General features: G+C 45.6%; 1 protein-coding gene across 4 annotated transcripts in view; it reads right to left on the bottom strand.

Annotated features, from left to right (window-relative positions):
* The window catches only part of LRRFIP1 (LRR binding FLII interacting protein 1), a 997950-nt gene that overhangs the window by 13599 nt on the left and 958199 nt on the right, over positions 1-26152 (bottom strand). Inside the window, exons 20-21 of one of the 4 annotated variants that reach the window (XM_030210922.1) lie at positions 12155-12264; positions 11478-11533 (exon numbers count right to left, since the gene is read on the bottom strand). The exons of 2 other annotated variants lie outside the window; for them this stretch is intronic. In XM_030210922.1, coding sequence (XP_030066782.1) covers positions 12193-12264 — 72 coding nt within the window. In that variant the 3' untranslated portion in view covers positions 11478-11533; positions 12155-12192. Of the gene's footprint in view, positions 1-11477; positions 11534-12154; positions 12265-26152 lie in introns of those variants that run through there. One more of the 4 variants, XR_003942958.1, reaches the window with a different exon arrangement.

Below are 26152 nucleotides of genomic sequence, written 5' to 3'. Positions count from 1 at the left end.
TTTGCATTTCTTCGCATTGAATTTTAATTGCCAAACCTCAGACCATTCTTCTAGCTTCCTCAGATCCCTTTTAATGCTTTCCACTCCCTCCCGGGCGTCCACTCTGTTGCAAATCTTAGTATCATCCGCAAATAGGCAAACTTTACCTTCTAACCCTTCGGCAATGTCACTCACAAATATATTGAACAGAATCGGCCCCAGCACCGATCCCTGAGGCACTCCGCTACTCACCTTTCCCTCCTCCGAGCGAACTCCATTTACCACCACCCTCTGTCGTCTGTCCGTCAACCAGTTCCTAATCCAGTCACCACTTCGGGACCTATCTTCAGCCCATCTAGTTTATTTAAGAGCCTCCTGTGAGGAACCGTGTCAAAAGCTTTGCTAAAATCTAAGTAGATTACGTCTATAGCACGTCGAAGATTCAATTCTCCAGTTACCCAATCAAAGAATTCAATGAGATTCGTTTGGCACGATTTCCCTCTGGTAAAACCATGTTGTCTCGGATCTTGCAGCTTGTTGGCTTCTAGGAAATTCACTATCCTTTCCTTTAGCATGGCTTCCATTACTTTTCCAATAACCGAAGTGAGGCTTACCGGCCTGTAGTTTCCAGCTTCTTCCCTATCACCACTTTTGTGAAGAGGTACCACCTCCGCCGTTCTCCAGTCCCTCGGAACCTCTCCAGTCTCCAAGGATTTATTAAACAAATCTTTAAGAGGACCCGCCAGGACCTCTCTGAGCTCCCTCAATATTCTGGGGTGGATCCCGTCCGGTCCCATGGCTTTGTCCACCTTTAGCTTTCCAAGTTGTTGATACACACTCTCTTCCGTGAACGGTGCTATATCCATTCCATTCTCAGGTGTACTTTTGCCAGTCCCTCGCGGTCCTTCTCCAGGATTTTCTTCAGTGAAAACCGAACAAAAGTATCTATTTAGTAAATTGGCTTTTTCTTCATCATTATCTACATAGCGGTTCGCTGTATCTTTTAGTCTCACAATTCCCTTTTTAGTCCTTCTTCTTTCACTAATATACCTGAAGAAATTTTTGTCGCCCCTCCTTACATTTCTAGCCATTTGTTCTTCCGCTTGCGCCTTCGCCAGACGTACCTCTCTCTTGGCTTCTTTCAGTTTCATCCGGTATTCCTCCCCGTGTTTCTCTTCTTGAGATTTTCTATATTTCTGGAACGCCAACTGTTTAGCCTTTATTTTCTCAGCCACTTGCTTGGAGAACCATATCGGTTTCCTTTTCCTCTTGCTTTTATTTACTCTCCTTACATAAAGGTCTGTGGCCCTATTTATTGCTTCTTTCAGCCTGGACCACTGCCCTTCCACTTCCTGTTCGTCCTCCCAGCCCATCATCTCCTTCCTCAGGTATTCCCCATTTTACTAAAGTCAGCACGCTTGAAATCCAGGACTTTGAGTTTAGAGTGGCCGCCCTCCACTTCAGCCGTTATATCAAACCAAACCGTTTGATGGTCACTGTTTCCCAGATGTACTCGCACATTTGACACACTATCCCCATTTGTGAGCACCAGATCCAGCATCGCTCCCTCCCTCGTGGGTTCCGTCACCATCTGTCTGAGCAGAGCACTTTGGAAAGCATCTACGATCTCTCTACTTCTTTCCGATTTGGCAGACGGAACCTTCCAATCTACAACCGGCAGATTGAAATCTCCCATCAACAGAACCTCTTTTTTCTTTCCTATTTTTTGAATATCTGCAATCAGATCTTTATCTAGTTCCTCTAATCGTGTGGGGGGTCTGTAGACAACACCCACGTGGACAGAAGTTCTATCCTCTCTTTTTAAGGTGATCCATATCGCTTCTTTTTTTCCCCAGGTCCCTGTCATTTCAGTCGCCATGATATCATTCCTCACATACAGAGCTACTCCTCCACCTTTACGACCCTCTCTATCCTTCCTAAATAGATTATAGCCTGGTATGCTTGCATCCCATTCGTGGGAACTGTTGAGCCATGTCTCTGTGATTGCAACAACATCTAAGTCTGCCTCAACATCAGGGCTTGAAGGTCATGAACTTTATTGCTTAGACTACGAGCATTTGTGGCCATTGCTTTCCACCTATATTTCTTGGTATGTGTTTTAACATTAGTGATTTGGGGGTGTCTTTTCACTTTGGGTACCTTCATGTCTTTTTGTTCCAACTTTATTGCTTTTTCCTCTGCTTCAGTTCTATTTTCAGGAGCATTACAGTGCTGTAATGGAGCAAAAGAATTCTTTAGTGGCAACACTTGTGCGGGTGGATGCTTCTGTGTCACATGACGAAGTCTGCCTGAGCCTACTGTGAACCATCTGTTCTTATGTGGTTTATTCTTTGAGGGAGTGGTGAGAAGCTATTTCTCTGTGCAGTCCTAGAAGCTGCTTTAATTGTATCCAATTCTTGCATTAGTTTACTGAGCTCTTGTTTAAAACTAGATAGTTGAAGACAGATAGGGCAAGCTTTAAGTCCTATCTGTCTAAATCTTATCTAAATCTGCACTACCCAAACTGCAAAGGACTTAAATACAACACAACTTACGCATCTAGTTTTTCCTACATAAGCACACAACTGTGGAACGCATTACCAAAAGCCTTGAAAATGACGTACAACCACCTAAACTTCCGGAAATCACTAAAAACCAACCTGTTTAAAAAGGCATACCCTACCGATCCAACTTAAATGCCTAATCTCTGCAACACAACCAAACTAAAGCACGTAATGGACATAACACAACTCTTCTGGTTCTGATTCCCTAATGTGGCTGTGCCACATGAACTTGATCTTACCACAACATCACCCTGTATTTGTTCACACTGGAGCCTGCAAAGGCCTCTCCGGTACTATGTAAACCACAGTGAGCCTACAAATAGGTGGGAAAATGTGGGATACAAATGTAACAAATAAATAAATAAACAAACATGTTTATCACGGCGTTAATCGAGATTAATGTGCAGTCCTAGTAAAAGCTAAGCTTAACCTATGGGGCGGTGATGTCACGTGCTCAGGCATTTGGCGCCCTGGACCAAAGCCTCACCTGGTCCATAGGTTAAGCTGGCCCTGTTCATAGGTGCATTGTTCTGTTTGTTGGTATCCTTGTACATGTTCTGGCCCTACTCATTACTTAATTACCTTCCTTTCTGCTCTCACCTAGCAATTCACAGACCCAATATCACCCACCAGCCAACTTGGTGCTCCTCTGTATCAAACACCCTGTCCTCTCCCTCTAAGTGCCTGACCCCCCCCCCCCCCCCGTCCCCCCTCCTTGTCTCTCTAGTCCATTCCTCTCTGCAAAAGCATCTCTGTATGATTGTGTGTCTGCCTGTCCCTATCTTCTTCCACTGCTGGCTAGCATATATATGCATCTGCTTGTGTATGTACAAACCCTGCCTGTTCTGTGTCTGTCAGGGTGTGGGTATGGATTCTGGTACACGTGTGTATTGGCTTGCAATTGACAGAGGCAACAGAGGAGAAGGAGAGGCCCTATAGAGAGGGTTTACAGGCCTAGAACTTTATTTATAAATCTGAGTGAGAAGTAAAGTGTGTAGGTTCAGATTTAATAAGGAGATTATTGTACACTTCTGCAATCAGCTGGAGGAAGACCTAAAGACCACAACATGAAGGGGACAAACCCTGCTGCTTCACCTGGAGGTCACCACAGCAGGGGCAGACTGACCATTTGGGCAACCGGGCAGTGCCCGAGGGCCCAGAGGCTCTAGAGGGCCTAGAGGCTCTGCTAGGTTGCCCACCGCCGCCACACACTACAACCCCCCTCGGTCCCATCTTGAAGGGCTCTCTGTTGGTCTAGTGGCCTCTGCGGGGGACGGCAGGAAAGAACATTCCTGTCCCGCTGCCGCTATTCTGCCAGGCGCTGCCATGTTTTAAAAATGGCTGCCGAGACTCCCTGCGGCAGACTCGCAAGACCCATTACCTACTACAGGAAGTCTCAGCCACCATTTTGAAAACATGGTGGCGCCGGGCAGAATAGCGGTACTGGGCAGGAAATAGTGGGGTTCTTTCTAGCCCCCAAAGAAGCTACTAGACCACTTCAAGGTAGGACTGGGAAAGGCCCACTAAGGCTCAGAGGACTGTGGTATGTGGAAGGGGGGCAGCAGTGTGGTGGAGGAGGGTGGCAAGCGGCAGCCAAAGGGGGCCCAGATCACCCTCACTGCCCGGGGCCCCAGATCACTGTCTGTCCACCCCTGCACCACAGCTCTTGCATTCTTTACCACAAGATCTTTCCAAACACACCTCACATTATGCTGCACTGCTCAGTTCCTACAGAGTTTTCTGCACAGAGACACTGAATATATCAAATTCCTTACGAGGGAGAAAGAGAATCACCAAAACATGAAAGGGTTCTATTAGATGGAAGGCCTTTAATCTGTGCTGGGACTACCTTCATAGTCCTAAGACTACTTGCAGAAATGAGGCAACATGAAGGAACCGAAAGTCCTACTATTTGTTAAACATGCAAGTCATCAGTAATGACGCCAATGTCATCACATGATGTATGCACAAGGTACCCAGGATCCAACCACAGTGCCTACCTCTTGTTACAATCTGCCATAAATGAGTGTTCCAGGGTGACCAGATCACCAGGGAAGGCTGTTAGATGAGCTCAACACATCCACCCACCCACACCCTTACAATCACTAATCACTTTTCCATCTCCCCATGGGTTACTTTCCTGAGTACAATGACCAGCCTGGATACTCCAACAGTCACTATGTTGTGAGACACCAACACACTAAACAGTATGTAAATATTCACTAGCATACCCTGTTCTCCTTTATATGCAGGTGACCTGGTTAATGACTCCCATATCCATGCCCAAGGAGCCACTAAAGAGCATTACAATGAAGCACAGAGGAAAGCAAGGGCTGTTATTGAATGCATATTTAGTATCCTAAAGTCAAGATTCAGATGTCTTGACCAGTTAAAGGGGGAGGGGGTGGCGGGGAAACTGCCCTACACACCATCTAAAATTTGTGATATATTCACAACCTGTTGCATGCTCATCACTTGCTAGATGACTATGCCTGAGGATCCTATGTATTTACAGCAATGAAGAGAGGGACAATGTGCAACCTCAAAATCTGATGCTTCTAAAGGCCTACCAGCAAGCAGTGGCTACTAGGAATGAGCTCAACCAGATACATTTTTGTGAGAAAGAATATTTATTTGACATTAAACGTAACAGTGAATAACCCCCAATAACACAAATATGACCAGCTGTAACCATTATGCACCCCCACTCTTCCCCTTGCTGAAAGTCAGATTACAATGTGCTGAATGGGGCTGCTGGGGCAAAAGTCAATGTAAAACCATAAATAGTGCTATGGTGTGGTATCCAATAATTCCTTCATGCAATATTCCATCAAAACCACTATGTAGACGAGCTCAAAAGAAGCCCTTACCTCCTTTGAGAGAGACATTACTAGCCACCTGCGACCATAGCCTACGTCTTCTTTTTAACATTTTTATTGTGCAATAGAAACCAGCTTATATATATTCATGCAGCAAACCAATAACCAGAACCTTACAAACAGAAAAATCCCCTCCCCCCACCCAGTTCATTGGGCTCATTGGTACATCCAGCCTCTGGACTTGAAATATCTGCTTCAGCGGGATTGCTCTTCAATGTCCAAACCATAGCTCCTTCTCTATTTTCATATTTACCCCAGGTCTTTGAAAACTGTGCAGTGTCACATGTTGTCAGTTTTTCCATATGATATAAATAATGTAATTTAGATAGCACTGCATCCCAGCCTGGTGAATCGGCTTGCTTCCAATTCCCCGTTAAGGTCAGGCGAGCCATCATAGCAGCTGCATGGATCAATACCATATCTTGTCTAGGAGACCCAGCTACTTGGCTATTAAGTAACCAAACCTGCATAGTATGTGCAGGGAGAGACCCTAGAATATTTCTCATACATTGAAAAATGGTGGTCCAAATGGTGTTGATTTTGGGACAGGACCACCATTATATGCTGAAAGCTCCCAATTTATCTACAGCCTCTGCAGCAAAGACCTGACCCTGTTTAAAAACATGATATAACTTTTTGGGAGTGCAGTACCATCTGTAAAACATTTTATAGCCATTTTCGAGAAGGTGACTGGCTATAAACCCTTTCAGTAAAATCTTATAGATTAGCTTGCAGTTCACCCTCTCATTCAATGTGCCCAAATCCTTCTGTCATTTATGAACATGTTTCATAGAGGAGTCAGAACTCTGAGATAGTGCTCTATAAATCCTTGTCATGGCCCCTTTAGGCCGGCTTATTGCATGGCCATGTATTGATGGAGAGGCCTGCAGATGAGTGCTGTAGTGGACAAATTGCTAGGGCTGTGTCCATCTCTACCCATCCCTGAGTGAGCCCTGGTCTCCCCAAAGAAATCTGGGAAGACCAAGGGTTGGTGATTAGCCCCAGTAAGCTGACACTCAGAGATGGGGTGGGGTAGATAAAAAATGGGTAGGGAATGTGCAGATGAGGAGCTGGAGGATGGGTGGCAATCGGCAAATACACCACCTGCTGGGAGGCTAGAGTCCTGAACTCTGGCAATGAGGACAAGAGTGGAATTTATAGTTTTTGTGTCCTCTACCACAGATGCTCTCAGATCCTGCAAATCTTGAGCTGTGAGTGCTGTTCAGATATGTCTTGCAAATGTTTTACTCCTTGCTCAGGCCTGGTGATGTCATCTCCGTCTGTGCCCTCCTGGGGATAGTTATTGTCTCTCACTAGCTTCCCAGCATGTTCTTCTTCACCTTGGTCATCTTCTGCATCCTCCTGGTCATCTGCCTGCGCCAACTGCTCTTCTGCCTCTCCAGCTGGGTCTTCTGTAAAGTCTGTTGCCACTTCCTCCTGCCTTTCTGCTGGAATGTTCGGAGTTGGGGGATTTTGCTCTGTGGAACCGGCCTCCACATCCCTGCTGCCCTCCTCAGCAGTACACCGCAGTAGTGCAGCATCTGCAAAAAACAATTACAATGGATATTTATATGAACACAGCTGTGACTAAGTAATCTTCATGTATGCAAGCCATGGCCCTGAGTGGGATATCTCCAGCACAGCACACACATTGCCTGTATCAGTGCCAATTAGTGCATTGTTGATGGAATCTGCACCTTAGATCTAAAGCTATATGAAACTAATTGCAACACTACCAGCTCTGCAAGCATCTCTCCTGCAGCCAAAGCATGATCCAACATTGTCCTCCCATAAAGGATGAGATGTACGCTTGTTATGGCATCTGATTATGACTGTCTACTGAACCGACATATACATTACAATGACATTGTTCTGCAATATCCACATTGTAGAAGTTAAGCAAAAGCTAGGCTGAAGGAGGCAAGTGTGGTAGGCTGGAGTTTGTGGGAGCAGCATGGAGCTGAACATATCATCAATGTGCCCAACACATCTAGGTAAAAATGTGGGGGGGGGGGGGGGGGGGAGAGGGGGGGGGGGGAGGGGGGGGGAGGGAAGGACGTGTAGTGAGGGCACAATAAGACACAGCTCCCAAGTGACCCTGTTCTAGGAAGGAGATATTTTGCAGTTTTGGTTTTAAAATTATATCCCACAGACATGTATTTTTAGTTCCTGATTCTAACCATTGATATCAGGGTTGCAGGGCCCATAATGCATCAAGCCGAGGGTTTAACAGATTCAGGTCAGGCTTTACATTTCTCTTCTGGAATTGGGTAACCTGGAAGCTCTGCCTAATGCAGCTTTCTCACATAACTTGGGGACATCCATTTCCAGTTGAGGAGGAACATGTGAAGAAATGGAGGGGAGGGATAGCTGGTGACGAAAGCAACACATAAGGGGGAGAGCACAAGTGCACTGTGGAATACAGTAATGACAAATGCTTACCTGCTTGTCTGCAGTGTCACGCTCACTGATAATGGTGGCAGGGTCATAGGTGGGCAATATGTGTGTCTCCAGGGCGGTCAAGCTATGCAACTTGCAGATTCCTCATGACATCCAGCAGCCTCTTTTCAGTGGGCTTTAGCCTACAGATCCCTCCATTTCTTTTGAGATCTTCCATATCTCAGTTCTGATAGAAGATTCCATTGAAGTGTTGGCAGATGCCACGCCTTAGAGCTATTTTTTCTGATAGCGCTGACTCTAGCACCATCAGCCTCATACAGAACAGAGTAGTTCCTTCTGAATTTTGACAAGGAGCATACATTATCCTGTGGCAGTTTGGCTTTCACAGCCTAGCACCCTCTCCAGATCATTTTCGAAAGTGATCGCCGGCCATTTTCCGACAGAAATCGGGAGATGGCCGGCCATCTCCTAAGACCGGCCAAATCGGTATAACTGAAAGCCGATTTTGGACGCCTTTAACTGCATTCCATCGTGGAAATGGCCAAAGTTGACAGGGGCGTGTTGGAGGCGTGGTGAAGGCGGGACTGGGGCGTGGTTATCAGCCGAACAGAAATGGCCGGCTTTCCCCGATAATCGAAAAACAAATAGGCGTTTTTAGCGAGCATTTAGGGCACTTTTTTGGACCCTTTTTTTCATGACCAAGTCCCAAAAAAGTGCCCTAAATGACCAGATGACCACTGGAGGGAATAGGGGATGACCTCCCCATACTCCCCCAGTGGTCACTAACCCCCTCCCACACTAAAAAAATAAAAATAAAGCACTTTTTTGCCAGCCTCAAATGTCAAAGGGCTATGGTAATGATGTAGAATTGTGGGGTGTGGGTTTTGAGGGGCTCAGCACCCAAGGAAAGGGAGCCATGCACCTGGGAGGTATTGTAAATGTTTTTCTTACTTTTTAGAAGTCCCCCCTAGGGTGCCCAGTTGGTGTCCTGGCATGTCAGGGGAACGAGTGCACAACAAATGCTGGCTCCTCCCACGGCCAAATACCTTGCATTTGGCCGGGTTTGAGATCGCCGGCATTAGTTTCCATTATCGGTGGAAATCAATGCCGGCCATATCTAAAGCCGGACAAAATGCTGAGATTTGGCCGGCCTGACCGTATTATCGAAACGAAGATGGCCGGCTTAATTTCGATTATAGGTTTGGGGAAATATGGGTGGTCCTAGCTGCTCTGTTTTGGGTGTCCTCACTTCAATTAAGGGTGATAATGATAAACGTCCGCAGCTGCCATTCCCATTTGGAAGCTTGCACTTGCTTTATTGGCACCTCTTTAAAACAGCTTGCTCTGTGTTGCACTTCAGAGGTATTTCTTTACATTATGGGGTGGCATTTGAAAGCGTTTGAGCTCCAGTTATAGTAAACCTTGTTTTTCCCACTGTATGCTTGTGTACACTTGTTTGTTTGTGGTTTTTTTGTGTGTGTGGGGGGGGGGGGGGGGGGGGACTGTTATGCCAATTCTTGAAAGATAACTGGTGTGTGGGTTTGGTTTCAGACTGGATGTTAGCTGTTAGCTTAGCATATACTCTGCATTTTCAACTTGCGATCAACTCTCCATTCTCTACCCTCCAGGAGTTCATTGCTGTGTGTGATGTGCTCCCTCACTGCCCCCAGTTCTCTTTCTCCTTTGTTGAAGCAGGCAGCTTCTGGTCCCTTGGAGCCAACAGATTCTTGCAGCACAAGTTCAAGGTAAGTTCATACCTCTCAGCCACCTCTTCCCTTTCTGCTATATAGGTGCTAAACAAACACTTCTTGCATCTTGCAGGACAGCTGGTCAAGAGGAATGCAAGAGACAGCAGTGGACTGTAATACACTGGACTCTGAGAGCCATGATTGGTTCTACCCAATTCATTGTACAGATGTCTTGTTCTCTATTGGACACATTCAGGTGTGGCTGCCTGTGGGGTGCAGGAGGGGAAGAGGCCCCTCTTATGTGTGTGCATCCCTCATGGGCAAGGGCTCCCCATTCTGTCTGTTCTTTGGATTTAAATCTTACCTCTATTTTCACCAGGTTCATGGGTATCCACAGCATGTAGTTTTTTCCCGCTTTCCACCTCATGTGTCTCACTGCTAGGTTCCATGCTCCTTTTTGTGGTGAACTCCAGTCCCCTTTTATGAAGTGCCCACCCATTGTCAAGGTTGTTGGGGGTGGGGAGGGGGGAGTATATATGCACTGAATGTCTTTTCCACATTATTCAACACAATCCTATAATCCTCCATAGTTATGGAACAACAACATTTCTAAATTCTAGCCTGCAAACTATTTTCAAGGTGGCCACAGATACTGAGCCCTTAAGTCATGGTGAGGGTTTCTGGTTACAGTTCCTAATCCAAATTACCTGCAGGTGGCTACAGCCTGGTAGCCGCAGTGGCCTAGTGGTTAGAGCACCACTCTTGGATTCCAGAGGTTGCAGGTTCAAATCCCAGTACTGCACCTTGTGACCTTGGTCAAGTCACTTAACCCTCCATTGCCTCAGATGCAAACTTAGAGCCCTCCAGAGTACCTGAATGTAACTCACCTTGAACTACTACTGAAAAAGCTGTGAGCACAATACAAAAATATATATTTATGTCCCCTAGCCTTTGCCCTTCTGTACCTGTTGTATTATATTGCAATTGTGATGAAGTAAACATCCATCTAATGCTTTGACCCTTATTTTTCCTTTTTGTCTTGAGCTCTATCTACCATTGCTGATACCTTCCATGTGAAAATATGACCCAGCTGTTTGTAGCTCCTTGCTGGCCCTCACCAATGTGGTTTGGTTGTGTGTAAGGGTGTCTGGTGATCAGAGAGCAAACATCGTCTATTCGCTACCTATGGTTATGTACAACTCTGTGCTGTGGGGCTGTATGGTAAGAGGGGGGGAAGAGGCTAGATGGACATTTCTGTCCCAGAACCAAAACGCCCACCCAGCCCCCCCCCCTTACCATACAGCCATGCAGTTTGGAAGGGACAGGTGGCATTCTGTATGGCCACATATGTCCCAAAGTTTCTCTCACAGTTCACCTCTCATGCAATCCATATTGCTGCCTCCTCTCACATCAACCCCAGCATTTGATAATATGTACTGCACAAAGTAGACACACACCCTGTTATATGAAAAATATGTAACTTGTATTTCAGAACACCAACAATTTAACTGTTCCCAATTTCCCCCCCCCCCAAATGTCCTTTAGTGGCGGCCACGTCCTCCTCCCTGAAGGGCAGTGTGGAGCAGGCTAATGAGCAACACCAGGAGTAGCCTCACTGCCCTATGGTGCTGCTCATTAGCCTGCCACATTGCCCCCATCTCCTGCCTCATTGCTGACACTTCCTGCAGCAACTGGTTTTGCCCATGAACCAGTTGTTGCAGGAGGCGCAGTGCTGGGGCAGGGGATGGGGCTGGGGAAGGGGCTGGAGAAGGGGATGGAGAAGGGGATGGGGCTGGGCCTGGGGAAGGGGCTAGAGAAGGGGATGGGGTTGGGGCTGGGCCTGGGGAAGGGGATGGTGTTGGAGATGGTGCAGGAGATGCTGGAGCCTCCTCCTCCTCCATGGCCTCCTCCTGCTCCTCCTCCTGCTGGCCGACCTCCTGCTCCTCCTCCTCCTCCTGGCCAACCTCCTCAGCTGCCTCTTCCTGGGCCTCCTCGGCCGCCTCCTCCTGCTGCTGCTGGCGCCCTGTGTATGTAAAAGGATTATCTTTGAGATCAGCACATCCAACATGGCTTGCATAGTTGAGGAGCTGGCGGGCCAGAGGCGGGGGATGGGGAAAGGTGTGGTGACTCCTGGCCTATAGCCATGGGGTGTGAGATGCATGAGATGACATGACAGGGAACCCTGGATGCTGGTCTGACTCAGAGTACACAGGCAGACCACACTCATTGGTCATGAGCATGTTTGCAATATGATTTGTGCCTATGGTTGGATGACCATTTTGGGTTTGTTATTTTTTTTTTTTTGGGGGGGGGGGGGGGGGGGAAGCACATAACTTTAATATGAGGCAATGACATCCTCTAAGAGTAGGACCTCAGGCAGGAATACAATGAAAGAGTATCCACACCAGAAACGGGGATACAGAAGTGAGGCATGTCATCTTATTCATCTCAGAGGAGGTTAGTTGGAAGTTGCAGCCACACTCACGGGAGGGTAGCTACAACCTCAGGCCTTGATCTGGGACAGGGGTGTTATGACTTACTAGTTGCCTATTAGCCACACGGAAACTGATATTGGACAGGACATTTGCATTATTAAATACATACATTTACAAATGACTACAGGTGCCCTGTTTATAATACTTACATTGAGCCCTGAGACGCCGTCTCGCTGCCCTGATCATGTCAGGGTTGTTGTGGCAGATCCTGCGGTAACTCCGCTGGAGGGATTCCAGGTCTCTCCTTATGCCAAATCGTCTGCAAGATATAAATTTGTACACCAGGAGTCAGGGGATGACCCTTCTTGCCTTTAGTGGTTAGGGTGGTGGACTTTGGTCCTGAGGAACTGAGTTCGATTCCTGGCACAGGCAGTTCCTTGTGACTCTGGGCAAGTCACTTAACCCTCCATTGCCCGCCGCATAGAGCCTGCCATGAGTGGGAAAGCGCGGGGTACAAATGTAACAAAAATAAAATAAATAAATTTAGCACACAAATTCATTTGGAAATCAAATAGGAGAGACTCACAACACTGATTGGGAGGGGGGGCGGGATGACACATTACATAGCTACAGATGATGTCATTGAGGTGTGCGGTAGGACAGAGAGTACCGTTTGTGTTTTGGCTTTCTAGTATATAGATTCTATTAATGAATGTACATGTGCACATATCACTGCTAACCCTTGAATGCAGACTCCAGTTTGTGCTTACACTGCTGAGAGAGCTCTTATATGTGTAGCTACAGGAGGGGGCCCTGATAGCCCAGGAGGGGAGGGGGCAAACACTTACCTCTCCAACCTGTCTCCTATCTCAGTCCAGGTTCGGATGCAGCGATTCCTGGGGGGCAGGTGGTGGTGGTGGGGGAATAAAATTCGTCTGTGCCTAATGCAGAGGTACACGAGCAGCAGATTTTCGCCGACACTGAAATTAGGTTCTCGTCGAAGAGCCATTTTTCTCAGTAAATAACCATTGGAAAGTGTGCCTCGCCTTATATGGCCGGCCATGCGTGATGGCCGGCCTTACACGCACAGCTCCATATATGGTTCACCATTCCATATATGGATAGGTTAGTACGTGCACGTCTTGGCACGTATGATGGCTCCACATATGGAGGGCCGTGATGCATGGCTGGTCATGGTGTGCGGGGCCTACGTACAGGGTTTTCCTTATTTGGGAGTTTTCCTACATGGATCATTATCAAGTGTGCGAACTTTATATATACACAATAAAATATGTATAATCCTTATATTTCCCACAGCTGCGTGTTCCACAACTACAATGTATGTAGTTGCGGACATCCAGGTAGGGGGAAAATATAAGGAAGATGAGAAGTATAAAGTACAGTAACACGTTTCTCACATAACTGCTATATTTTTCCTATACTTTGGCCGCATCTGATTTAGTCGTGTTCAACTACGATAATGGAATATCTGAGGCCGGCCTTTTTCCTATACTTTGGCTACCCCAGATTTGGCCGGGTCCCGGCGTATTATCAAAATGAAAGATGGCCGGCCATCTCGTTTCGAAAATACGGTTTGCTCCTCCGTTCGCGGCGCCGGCCATCTATTTGGCTGGCGCCGTTAGATTATGCCCCTCTCTGTGACATGTTTTTTAGTCTGATGTCGTTGGGTGCCCAGAAGTGCATTTTATTAACATGGTGCCTAATTGATGTGCATTAAGTCACACAATTGTCTACCTAGGATGTGCTTAATTGTTAGGCACAAAATTAATCGTAAAGGGTGCACATTTGCAAGCATCAGTAATTTATCGCTTTGACATGATTGTGATGTGCACCCAGGACAAGATGAAGGCACTGGCAAACTAGGCATGCGCCTAGCACTCCACTATTTTGGAAAGACCCTCTCAGATCTAAAAAGCAGTGAATTCCAAGGCTGCAGCTGCAGGCAGAAAGTGTGTGGAGAAGGATATCCTATGGCCACAGTACCCTAATACAATAAATATGAATGAAAGAGATTTACATATAATAGAGGCAGTATATGTAAATCAAGTTCATGTATATTCATTAGGTTTTCAAGATATCCATAATGAATATACATAACCTTGATTTACATATACTGTTATGGATATCTTGAAAACCTAACTGGCAAGGGGTACTCTAGGACTGGACTTGGGAAACACTGCCCTAATAGATCCTTCTGTTTTCCCTAGCTCATATGCATTATCCTCCAGTTGTCAGGGGTTGGTGACCAGCACATCTTACCTTCTGCTCCCTTCTCTTCTGGTTTCCTCTACAATCCAAACCATGCAGGGCTCTGTTTCTGGAACTTTAAAATGTATTCATAGCTCTATGAGTACCCAACTAGCTGGTTTTCCTTTGGTACACCAGAAACGTCATCTTGGCCTGTGTGCAGCAAAGGCATGCCAGTGTACAGCAGCAGGTGAGCTGCTTAATACAGGGTTAACACAGCTTACCTGCTGCTGTGTATAGCTCCACACAAACCACATGACCATTATGGCCTAACATCCTTCAATTAGAACACTTGATGTCTCCTTGGATGGGCTGTGCCTCCCCTGAGTTAATGTCAGCCCCATGTAACACCTGTGCTGACATTCACCATAAGACATATATATATATTTTTTTGTTACATTTGTACCCCACACTTTCCCACTCATGGCAGGCTCAATGCGGCAGGCAATGGAGGGTTAAGTGACTTGCCCACAGTCACAAGGAGCTGCCTGTGCCGGGAATTGAACTCAGTTCCTCAGGACAAAGTCCACCACCCTAACCACTAGGCCACTCCTCCATGTCTCTGAAGACATATTTATTCAACAAGGCCTACAAAGAGAACCTATAGCCTCACTAATCCACTTCACCAACCCACCCAGTTATGAAAGTCCATCTTTTATACTTACCCCTAATCACCTTCTTTCTTCCCTTACTTAATCTCTGCACATCACTAATTGTATCTGATATCCTGGAATGACAATGTCATAACAAAACTATGTAAGCCACATTGAGCCTGCAAATAGGTGGGAAAATGTGGGACACAAATGCAATAAATAAATAAATAAATAAATAAGAGGAAGATTAACACAGAACAGTGGTTCTCAACTGGTGTGTCATGACACACTACTGCAGTGGTTCCCAAACCTGGTCCTGGAGGCACCCCAACAAGTCAGATTTAAGGATATTCACTACTATCACTTCAGTAGCGCTACTAAATGTACGCAGCGCTGTACACATTATATGCAGGTACTTTCATTGTGTGATATTCTGAAAACCTGATTGGCTGGGGTATCTTCAGGACCAGGTTTGGGAACCACTGCACTAGTGTGTTGCAAGCACCTGGGAGGTGTGCTGAGGGGCCAGCACACAGAGTGTCTTTTTTTCTGTTTATAATGTAGCACTCCTCTCTTCTCCTGCTGTGGATCCAGCACCAGTCTCTTCCCTCCCCCACCCCTCACGAGTCAAGGACTTCATTCTCCCTTAGCACACCTGTTCCACCTAAAACTAAAAATTGTTTTTGTTACATTTGTACCCCGCGCTTTCCCACTCATGGCAGGCTCGATGCGGCTTACATATACAGGTACTTATTTGTACCTAGGGCAATTGAGGGTTAAGTGACTTGCCCAGAGTCACAAGGAGCTGCCTGTGTCTGAAGTGGGAAATGAACTCAGTTCCCCACTCCAGGGCCAGCAATGGTAACATGCTGCCTGGGCTGACCCAGGTCCTTATCTCTGCAGTGTCCAACCTGTGCATAAACAAGAAGTGACAGTGGTGAGAAGCTACAGAGGGAATGATCTGAGCGTGGAAGCAAGTTCCGCCCAGTTAGCAGTGAAATCAGATGCCTGGAATTTTTAAATTGGAGGTGCTGTACTTTTGTACTATCCTTACTCTGTCAATAAGATTGCAGAGAAGTTTTACTAGCAAAAATTCCATCTGAGCTGGAACCTTTACTCTCTGTGTCAGCAACCCTGGACGGTCCCATTTGGGCATGCGTGGGAGCAAGCTCCACCTAGTTAGCAGTGACATCAGACACATGGGATCTTTGGAGGTGCCTAATGGCATTTGTGCAGCAACTGGTGCAGAGATTGGATATCATTCATATAATTTTATTTGATAGGAGGTATTTTATAGATTAGAATGGAGTTGATTTGGTAGCTAATTTTATTGTGCCTATTACGACAGGGGAGGGGGTATGATTTTAATGATGCTAGAGGAATTGTTGATACTAGAGAGAATTTTTATTGTTTGTTACCAGTTTATGCTAAAGTATGCAAGGTAAGATTAGGAGAGGGTACACAAGATGAAGAATCAGTAGATTCAGATACTTTTTCAACAGAAGTCTAGTAGCGCTATAGAAATGTTTAATAGTAGTAGTAGTAGTAGAAGTCATTCCTGGAAACATGCCTTACAAGGCTAAAGGCAATACAACAAAAATAGACAGAAAGATCTCTTATTTGAAAAAACTGGAGATAGATTATATAACAAATTAGGATAAGTCACAGCTGATTCCTTACTGTTATTTTAATGCAAGATCAATTAATAACAAAATGACTATTTTAAGAGAGCTAGTTGAGGATTCGGTTGTAGGATTGGCATTTATCACTGACATTTGGGTTGTAGATCAGAATAGTTCTTCTATTGTTAGTCTTTACCTGCCCGGATATAAAGCTGTACACTGTCCCAGATTTAAGAAAATAGGGGGTGGTCTGTGTTTAGTATATAGATCTTTTTTGAAAGTTAAGCTAATTAATACCATAATTATTCCTGGGCTGGAAGCTATGGTTTGTCAATTGGAAGATGACATGATGGAAGGATATTTGGAAATTATTCTGTTGTACAGGTCACCTGGCTGTTGGTCACTGGTACAAAAACAGTTGTTGAGTTTGATTTCACAGTATTCTACTTCTTTCTCCCAAATGCTGTTGTTGGGAGAACAAATTTACATCTAGAAGAAAAGCTAGATCATACAGTAATACATTTTTTTAGGTTTCTTAGAAACTCCGCAATATCAGTTAGAAGTTAATGTTTCCACTCATGAGGAGGGACATACCTTAGATCTAATAGCTGAATTAGCAAAGTCAGGGTTGCAAAAAATTAGGTTTGAAATAAGTCTGATCATTATCTGACCAACTTTACAATGTACCTTATTTGCAGTAGGTCTAGGAAAAAAAAACATTCAAGGAGTTGTAAACTTAGGGGATCTTTTACATAGGAATAAAATGTGCCCTGCTGCAGATAACTCAAGCTAAGCTTTAGTAAAAGACCCCCTTAGGGGTAATTTGGAACTTAGTGTAGAAACAACTGAAGCAATGCTTAACGCATAGAATACAACAATTAGAGATTCATTGAACCAATTTTCAGAGGAAAGTAATAAAAAACAAAAATGAGTATTGAGGTCACCTTGGTATACAGATTCACTAAGGGAATCGAAAAGATCGTGTCAAAAACTTGAGAGGGCTTTGAGGAAATCTCAAGAGTGACAGAAAAAAAAAGTCTTTGGCAGACAATGATTAAGTTTTATCAAGTGGCAATATCAGATGCTATAAGACAGTATTATAAAAAGTTTAATTGGGAAGGGAAGTTATAATGTGAAAATGATTTTTAAAATTTTTAATCATTTGACAAATTCCTCGATTGCTACTGAAGTTACAGAATCACAACATCCCTCTGCTAATGAGTTGGCTAGTTAGTTTATACAAAAAGTAGAGTAAATAAGATCATCCTTACTGGGATGTGGGCCAGGAATCCCAAATGTGGTTTTAGGTGTCGAGATGAACTATGTGGATCAAATACCAAAATCATATATGGGCCAACTTTAAAAAGTACATGAAAATGAGGTTTTTGCAAAATTATGTTTATTAGAGATGTGTCCATCTTATTTATTGAAAGATATTCCAATTGAATTAATTGGTTGGATAACCAACTTTGTGAATGTGTCATTAGAGGAGGGGAATTTCCTCCAAACTTGGGTGATATAATTTTAACACCAATACCCAAATCTCTGGGTGCAGATTTGCCAGTGTTTTCTCATTTTCATCCTGTGGCCAGTATTCCTTGGCTGGCAAAACGTATTGAATTCTTAGTAGCAGTCCAAACTATGAGTTATCTGGATTCCTTTCAATGTTTACATTACTCCCAACCTGGCTATAGATCAATGCATAGCACAGAGACTCTTTTAGTGAGTTTGGTTTCTAAAATAAAATTATTGTTGAGTCAAAAAGTGTCATCTGTGCTTTTGCAGTTTGATTACAGGTGCTTTTGATACAGTAGACAGCACATTGTTGCTAGAAAGACTGAATGATCTTAGAGTTATACCCTTTATAGAATACATATGCACATTTAGTCAGTTCCATTTCAGGGTACTATCACAATTTGAGTGCCCTTTATAGACATGACCTATTTGTTTTGATTTGAAAAAAATTGTTGTTGTATATTTAGAATGACAAATTAAAGGTTTCTATTTATTTATTTAAAAAATTCTGTTCCACCTTCAACTAAGCAGATCACAGCAGAACATATACAATAAAATCATAAACAAATTAAAACTCTTCTCACATCAGTCAAAACATGTTAGTAAATTTGCAGGTTGAAGTATGTGCTGTTTCTTTTACTATATGAAATTCTAACATTGCCTTTATAGCTATATTGTTAAGCATACTCCCTTTCTGATTGTCCATATATTCATTTATTCTAGGGCTGCAGATTTAACATGTTAATAACATGATTAATGCAATAAGGGTCTTAATCTTTAAAGGTTATGCTCCTAAATTTATGAGCATAATTTATGCTCTTAAATTATAAGCATACTCTATACTCCAAAATAGATTATGCTTCTAATTTAGGAGCATAAATTTAGAGAAGCATAAATTGTGTTCTTAAATTAGGAGCATAACCTTTGTAGAATAAGGCCCAAAATTTTTAATGACCACTAAAATATGTAATCGCAATTAACGCTGCGTCAGCTGCAGGCAGAAGGCTGGCTCTTCTGGACCCAGAAACAGGAAGTTACATTAAGTTCTGCCATAGGTTACCCTTCTTTCCTCCACATGAAGCTTTTGGTCTCACCTCACTCCCACTGGGTGGCAACTCTAGGAGCTGCAACACCAGTATTGCACAGCCAGCCTGGTGTGGGACCTTGAGCATCTGTGCATGCTCAAGGCTGGCTGGCTTCCATCCTCTTCAAAACAGGATGTTCAGTGGGGGCAGGAGCTGGATGGCTTTGAGAATGTGCAGATGCTCAAGGTCATATATTGGGTGGGCCATATGATGCAGCTCCTAGAGTTACCACCCTGCGGCTGCCTTGATGCCGGTTCCTGTAGCCTTTCTCCACTCCGGGCCACCCAGCATGGAGGACTCACTCCAGGGTGCAGCTGTCTGTCTGCTCCACTCCTACCAATAGGTGAGCCCTCCTTTGTTTTTATTTTTTGTTCTTTGTTTTTAACTTCAGGGGAAGAGAGAGGGCAAACATAGATGGAAGAGGGGAGAGTGTGCAGAAAAGGAGAGGGCAGACATTGGGTGAGAGGGTGGAGAAAGGACGGAGAAAGAGAGGGCAGATGCTATTATATATTGCATATATAGGTGACATTTTTTTTATAGGGGATAGAACAAAGAAGGGAGATGGTGCCCATAGAGGGGAGGAGGAAGGAGAGAGATAGAGAGATAAGAGGAGAGAGGGATAGATGTTGAACCAGAGGGGCAGAGAGGAGGGAGGGAGAGGCAGAAATAAGATGCTGGCAGGCATCTTTTAATTATGTGATTGTGATTAAAAATTTTAATCTTCCTGCAGCCCCAATTTATCTTGAGCTTGGGTTTAGGGGAAGCATTTGTTGATATTTTGTTTTATCATATTGAGGGGCATAATCGAACGGGGGCGCCCATCTCTAAGGCCAGCGCCGCGAAGGGCCGGGGAAACCCATATTATCAAAACAAGATGGGCGTCCATCTTTCGTTTCAATAATATGGTTGGGGACGCCCAAATCTCAACATTTAGGTCGACCTAAGAGATGGTCAACCTAAACGTTAAGATCGCCGACCTTAGAGATGGGCGACCTTGGTTTTCGCTGATAATGGAAACCGAGGCCACCCATCTCAAAAACGACCAAATCCAAGGCCATGGGAGGTGCCAGCATTTGTACTGCACTGGTCCCCCTGACATGCCAGGACACCAACCGAGCACCCTAGGGGGCACTGCAGTGGACTTCCTAAATTGCTCCCAAGTCCATAGCTCCCTTCCCTTGTGTGCTGGGCCCCACAAACCCCCCGCAAACCCACTCCCCACAACTGTACACAACTACCATAGCCCTTATGGGTGAAGGGGGGCACCTACATGTGGGTACAGTGGGTTTTGGGGGGGGGTTGGAGGGCTCAACATTTACCACCACAAGTGTAAGAGGTGGGGGGGGGGGGGGGTGGGCCTGGGTCCGCCTGCCTGAAGTGCACTGCACCCACTAAACACTGCTCCAGGGAACTGCATACTGCTGTGATGGAGGTGGGTATGACATTTGAGGCTGGCATAGAGGCTGGAAAAAAATGTTTTTTTAATTTTTTTTTGGGTGAGAGGGGGTTGGTGACCACTGGGGGTGTAAGGGGAGGTCATCCTTGATTCCCTCCGGTGGTCATTTGGTCAGTTCGGGCACCTTTTTGAGGCTTGGTCATGAAAAAAAAAGGGACCAAGTAAAGTCGGCCAAATGCTCGTCAGGGACGTCCTTCTTTTTTCCATTATCGTCCGAGGATGCCCATCTCTTAAGCACGCCGCCGTCCCTCCTTCGGTACTGCTGACACGCCCCTGGGAACTTTGGTCATCCCCGCGACGGAATGCAGTTGAGAGCACCCAAAATTGGCTTTCGATTATGCCGATTTGGGTGACCCTGAGAGAAGGACGCCCATCTCCTGATTAGTGTCGGAAGATGGGCGCCCTTCTCTTTCGAAAATTCAACTGATTGTCTTCCTTTTGTAAAAGGTTTTTTTGGAATAATCACTGTTGATTTCATTATTTTATTAATGCAACATAGGCATCTATGTGCCTTTATAAAATAGGCCCCTACAATGAACCTCAGTATTGCATAAATGCTCTTGCAGATTTACACCTGCTCCAAAGAAAGTATATTGTATGAATAAATTCTATAAGGGCAATTCTATAAACTTGAAACTATTATCTCCAGGCCTATTGCATATATATGCACGTCATTGCTAGAAAGGTACCTATTCTGCAAATACACACTTAATTTGCATAATACATATTTACAAGGGGGCATACACATGGGCAAAGCATGGAAAAGATATATGTGGGACTCTCACTTCCATGTGTAACATATAGAATACTGTAAATTATATTGCCCCTGCCACATTTAGGCACCCACATTTGCAATAGCTCTACAACTGGTGTAACTGCAGGCACCTAAATGTTAGCTGCACCAGTACCAAGTTACATGGTACCTAGGTTGTGCTACATAATAAAGCTTCTACCGAGTGGCCTCAGGGCACCTAAATGGAAGTGCCTGCTTACAGAATTGCCTCCCATGTGAGTACTTATGTATTTTATAAAATACTAGTAAAAAAGGCCCGTTTCTGCCTCTGATGAAACGGGCGCTAGCGGGCACGGGACTCCCTTCCCCTCCCCTTACGCTAGTCTCCCTGGTGGTCTAGAGGTACCTGTTCGGTTGGGGCAGGAAAGAAAGAGCCCCCTCTTTCCTGCCCGTAGCGGTGCTGCTAGCTGCCCTGCTGCATCGTGTGGGAGTCCGGCTCTCGGCGTTTCAAAATGGCCGCTGAGAGTTGAAGTCTCGCGAGGCAGCTTGAACTCTCGGCGGCCATTTTGAAACTCCAAGAGCCGGACTCACACACAATGCATCCGGGCAGCTAGCAGCAGCGCTCCGGGCAGGAAAGCGGGGGCGCTTTCGTTCCTGCCCGAGTGAACAGGTACCGCTAGACCACCAGGGATAGTGGCGTAAGGGGAGGGGAGGTGACAGGGGGGAGGGAAGGTGATGAGGGGCAGAGGGGGCGACGGGAGCGGGGCGGGGTGATGGGGCGAAAGGGGTGGGGTGATGGGCACGTCTTTGGTGGCTGCGATTTGTTGGAAGGGGAGGAGTAGGGAATTACTGCTCCCCGTGCGTTCATTTGCTTTGTTGTGTACGTGTTCTGCCCTCGACGTCATCACATGTGACGCGAGGGTGGGGCGTGAAGACATGGTGAGTGTTGTGGCTTCACCACCATGAACTTACGAACCGGTGTGTGAGTGCCTGCAGTGATGTCAGTGTCCTCAGAACGTTGAGGGTGCATTTTATTATAGTAGATGTATGCATGCTGCAATTCTGCCCTAACTATACCCCTGGGAAAGCCCACATACAGATCAAGTAAAAGTTATCTGATCTTGTGGTGCCCCCTAATGTTTACATATGCAATTTTATAAGAACCTGCTTCTATGTGTAAAACATGCTTCACACATGGGAAAAAGTTTTATAGAGTTACCCCCTGTAAGAACAAATTTAAAATCTGTTTACCTGTGGGAAATACCCTGCAGAAAATTGCTCCCTCCTCACAGCAAGTAAAGCACTTGCCCTATCTACACTACAGCATAGGTACCTTTACACGTCCAAAAAAGGGGCAGAAAGAAGTTGGGTGGGGAAGGCCCTGTGCAGACTTTTGAAAGTATGTTTTACCTGCTGTCCCTTCAGCAGCTCGATTTTCAATGGGAAGCCCTGCAAAAGTTTACCCTTTGAAAATGTCCCTGCGAGCTATCTAAAAACTGCCTCATATAGATTTACATGAAAAAAATTATGAAAGCCAGGTCAAATTATATCTTTCAATGATTTGTAGGTGAACAAAAGCTGACACAACCTTTATATAGTACAAAGTTAAACACACAACATCTTTACAATGCAAAACACAGCAATTTATAATGCAAAAGTGCAAGTTACATGATGCTGTGAGCAGTACCAGACGCTGGTCAAAGAGCTGCTCGGGAGTTCTCCTTACAACTTTCGCAATTTGCGGTAGAACATACAATATTGTTAAGAAAACCAGCTCTAGGGGTTTGAGTTTTTGCATGGACAAATATATTACGCGATCCGCTCATGGAATGGCTACCAAGCCTCAGCGTCGGGAGAACCTGATACCAATATGGCGGTCTCACCTTCTTTTTCTCAGCCTTTAGGCCCTGTGGACTTGATATCGGAGATTATCACCGCAGTGGTGGAAACACTGGACACCAGATTTACTCAATTATTTGAGCAAATAGCTTGGATCTCCCAAATAATCCCGCACCTTGATCTGTGAACCGGGGAGCTTGAGTGCCAGGTATCTGACGTGGAAGATGTTTCAAACCCACACCACCAACCTAGCACTTCTAGAGAGTCTGGTGCGAGCACAGGAGAAGATTGAGGATCTCGAAAACCATGCCAAGAGAGATAAATTACGGATTGTGGGTTTTCCTGAATCAGTGCCCGAAGCTTCGCTATGTGCAACCCTGGAAACATAGTTGCTCATGACGTTCCCGGAGGCTAGCAGGGGGAACCCTATTAAGTTGGAACAAGCACACCGGGTGGGTCAAAAGTGCAGGGGGGATCGTCGGACCTGAGTGGTGCAGGCAAAGTTCCACAGATATCCACATAAAGCTGCAATTCTCTGACTATATAAATCAAGGAAGGAGGAGATAAGCTATGATGGACAAACCATCCGACTGTTCCAAAATTACTCAGTATCTCTGCAGAAAGACAAGCATTTCCCCCCGGTTTGCATGTTATTAGTAGAACAGAAACTCAAATATCACCTGCAATATCCTGCCACCATGAGGATACTAGTGGAGGGTAAGTGGACCTCATATAATACCCTGCAAGCAGCTCATGACTGGCTGAACACATTGGCTGGCTCCTGAATGGGGTATAAGGGCCCTCAGGACATAGGTACTTTGAACTTATCATCCTAGCTACTTCAGGATTTGTAGCTTTAGTTATCTTTTTGTTCATTTAATGTTCAGTGCTTAATTTATACTGCCTGTCTCTTTTCACTCAAGCTCCTCACTGTAATCCTTGTGAAATAAAGGTGGGGGGAGGACTCCTTATAGCATATGTGTGACTCCACTATCCCTTCTTGTTGATGGGGTATTGACTTGATGGTTCTATATTTCAAGGGAAAGAGGGGTAGGAGGGATTAGGCAGGTTGGGAGTTGGTGGGGATTTCAAGGGTTCTGGGGATTTCTACACAAAGGTTTCACTGTTTGTTGGCCTTTGTCACCCAAAATAAAAATGCTCAGGACTAGTGGTCTCCATACCCTGTAGAGTCACCACACAAACAAAAGCCCATCTGATTTAAACAGTGTCTAGCAGTGGAAGGAATGTGTGTGATGTTCCTGAGGTGATGGTCACAATTTGAATATTTTTACTTGTAGTTAAGAAGACAGGTTGCCTGCTCTGGCCAGTCCAGTGACCTCTTCTGCATCTTGCCTCCTGCTGTAACTTCCTGTTTCCTTGTAGGCAGGACATAACAGAGACATCCTGTATTAATCATTGTCCGCCACAGCCACTACACCTGAGAACAACACAGGCACTGCTGTCTGTCTGACATCAACCGGCGCCTATTTTATAAAAGTCTGCTCCCCCTGATGTCAAAATCTGGCTACTCCTTTGTTGGCTGTTGCAAGTGGCATGTGCCACATTAATGATTGATATAGAGGTAGTAATTATTTTTCCCTTACACAGCTGGAAACTGGCCTGATTCCAGGAATACATTTTAGTAGCATTTTACATGATTTCCCTACCTTACCCAGGGGACTCTATAAAAACTATCACATTTTTAAGGCAGCTAGAGACAGGGGCGTATCTGCGTGGGGCCACAGGGGCCTGGGCCCCCGCAGATTTCGCACTGGACCCCCCTACCACCGACCCTTTCCACCTCCACCTCCCTCCCGCCCGCCACCAACCCGTCGCCGATCTTTGCTGGCGGGGGACCCCAAGCCCCCGCCAGCCGAAGTCCTCTCTTCCGTGCAGGATGCAAGTTGCAACACTTCCTGTTCTTCTGAGTCTGACGTCCTGCACGTACAACGTGCAGGACGTCAGACTCAGAATTTGGAACTCAGTCTGACGTCCTGCGCGTTGTACGTGCAAGACGTCAGACTCAGAAGAACAGGAAGCATTGCAACTTGCAGCCTGCAAGGAAGAGAGGACCTCGGCTGGCGGGGGGGTTGGGGTCCCCCGCCAGCAAAGGTAAGTGACAGCAGTGGGGGAGGGTTGGCGGTGGCGAGTGTCATTGGTGGCGAGGGGGGGGGGTCTGGCAGTGGCGGGGGGGGGGGTCCGGAAATGGCGGGGGGGGGGGGGAATCGATGGCGCCGGGGGGGGGGGGCTAAAATGTGCCCCTCCCTCTGGCTCTGGCCCCCCCCTACCGCCAGAGTCCAGATACGCCCCTGGCTAGAGAAACCTGGAATTGGATTTGTAAGTATTCTACTTTCTCCGCCCAAGTTGGCACTCAGTGATAACACGTATTTCCCACCAGGGCAAAAAGGAGGCTCTTTTGTCTACTGGAAACAGTGAGGGAAGGATCCAGTACTTACTTCAGCTCATTGACCTAGAGGGTATACCGAAGTCTTTAGTAACCCTTCAATGGGAATTCCACCTTTTACCCTCTGATACTTTTGCTTATATGCAAGCTTGTCATTATGTGAGCTCCTTATGTTGGACAGTTTTTACTGGTTTTAACAAGCAATCTATAAACATCATTGCATGTACCACCCAAACCAGTGCTACATTTAACCAACCCACGCTATGAACCATACATATTCTCCAAACAATCCAAGGTAAAATATGGCTGCATATTGCCATAATACACGTACAACGTGCAGGACGCCACCCCCTACGCCCAATATGAATTCCCCTTTACCCTTTATTTGCCACTTTTCTGCTTCCTCATCCCCCATCTCCACAACAATCTCTGAATAGGGCTCTTCCCTTTCCCCCTTTGTCTTAAGTAATCATGTAGTTGGGTCCATTGCTCTAACACTATACTGCTTGTATGCAATCTCACAGCAATAAGGTAGTTCATAAGGAATATTTTCCATTGTCTCCTCCACCATTGTTCTATATTCAGGAGTTCTTCCCCTTCCACATGCTTGCAATAGTACTCTTAGCAGCTGCGTACCCAATCCTTATATATCTAACCATATATGGAGTGGTCTCTGTTCCAACCTATCCCAA

This window comes from Microcaecilia unicolor, chromosome 7, assembly GCF_901765095.1.
Source record: "Microcaecilia unicolor chromosome 7, aMicUni1.1, whole genome shotgun sequence".
NCBI classification, from domain to species: Eukaryota; Metazoa; Chordata; class Amphibia; order Gymnophiona; family Siphonopidae; genus Microcaecilia; species Microcaecilia unicolor.
Note: the sequence above shows the minus strand (reverse complement) of the source record. Positions and strands in the feature narration are given on the sequence as shown.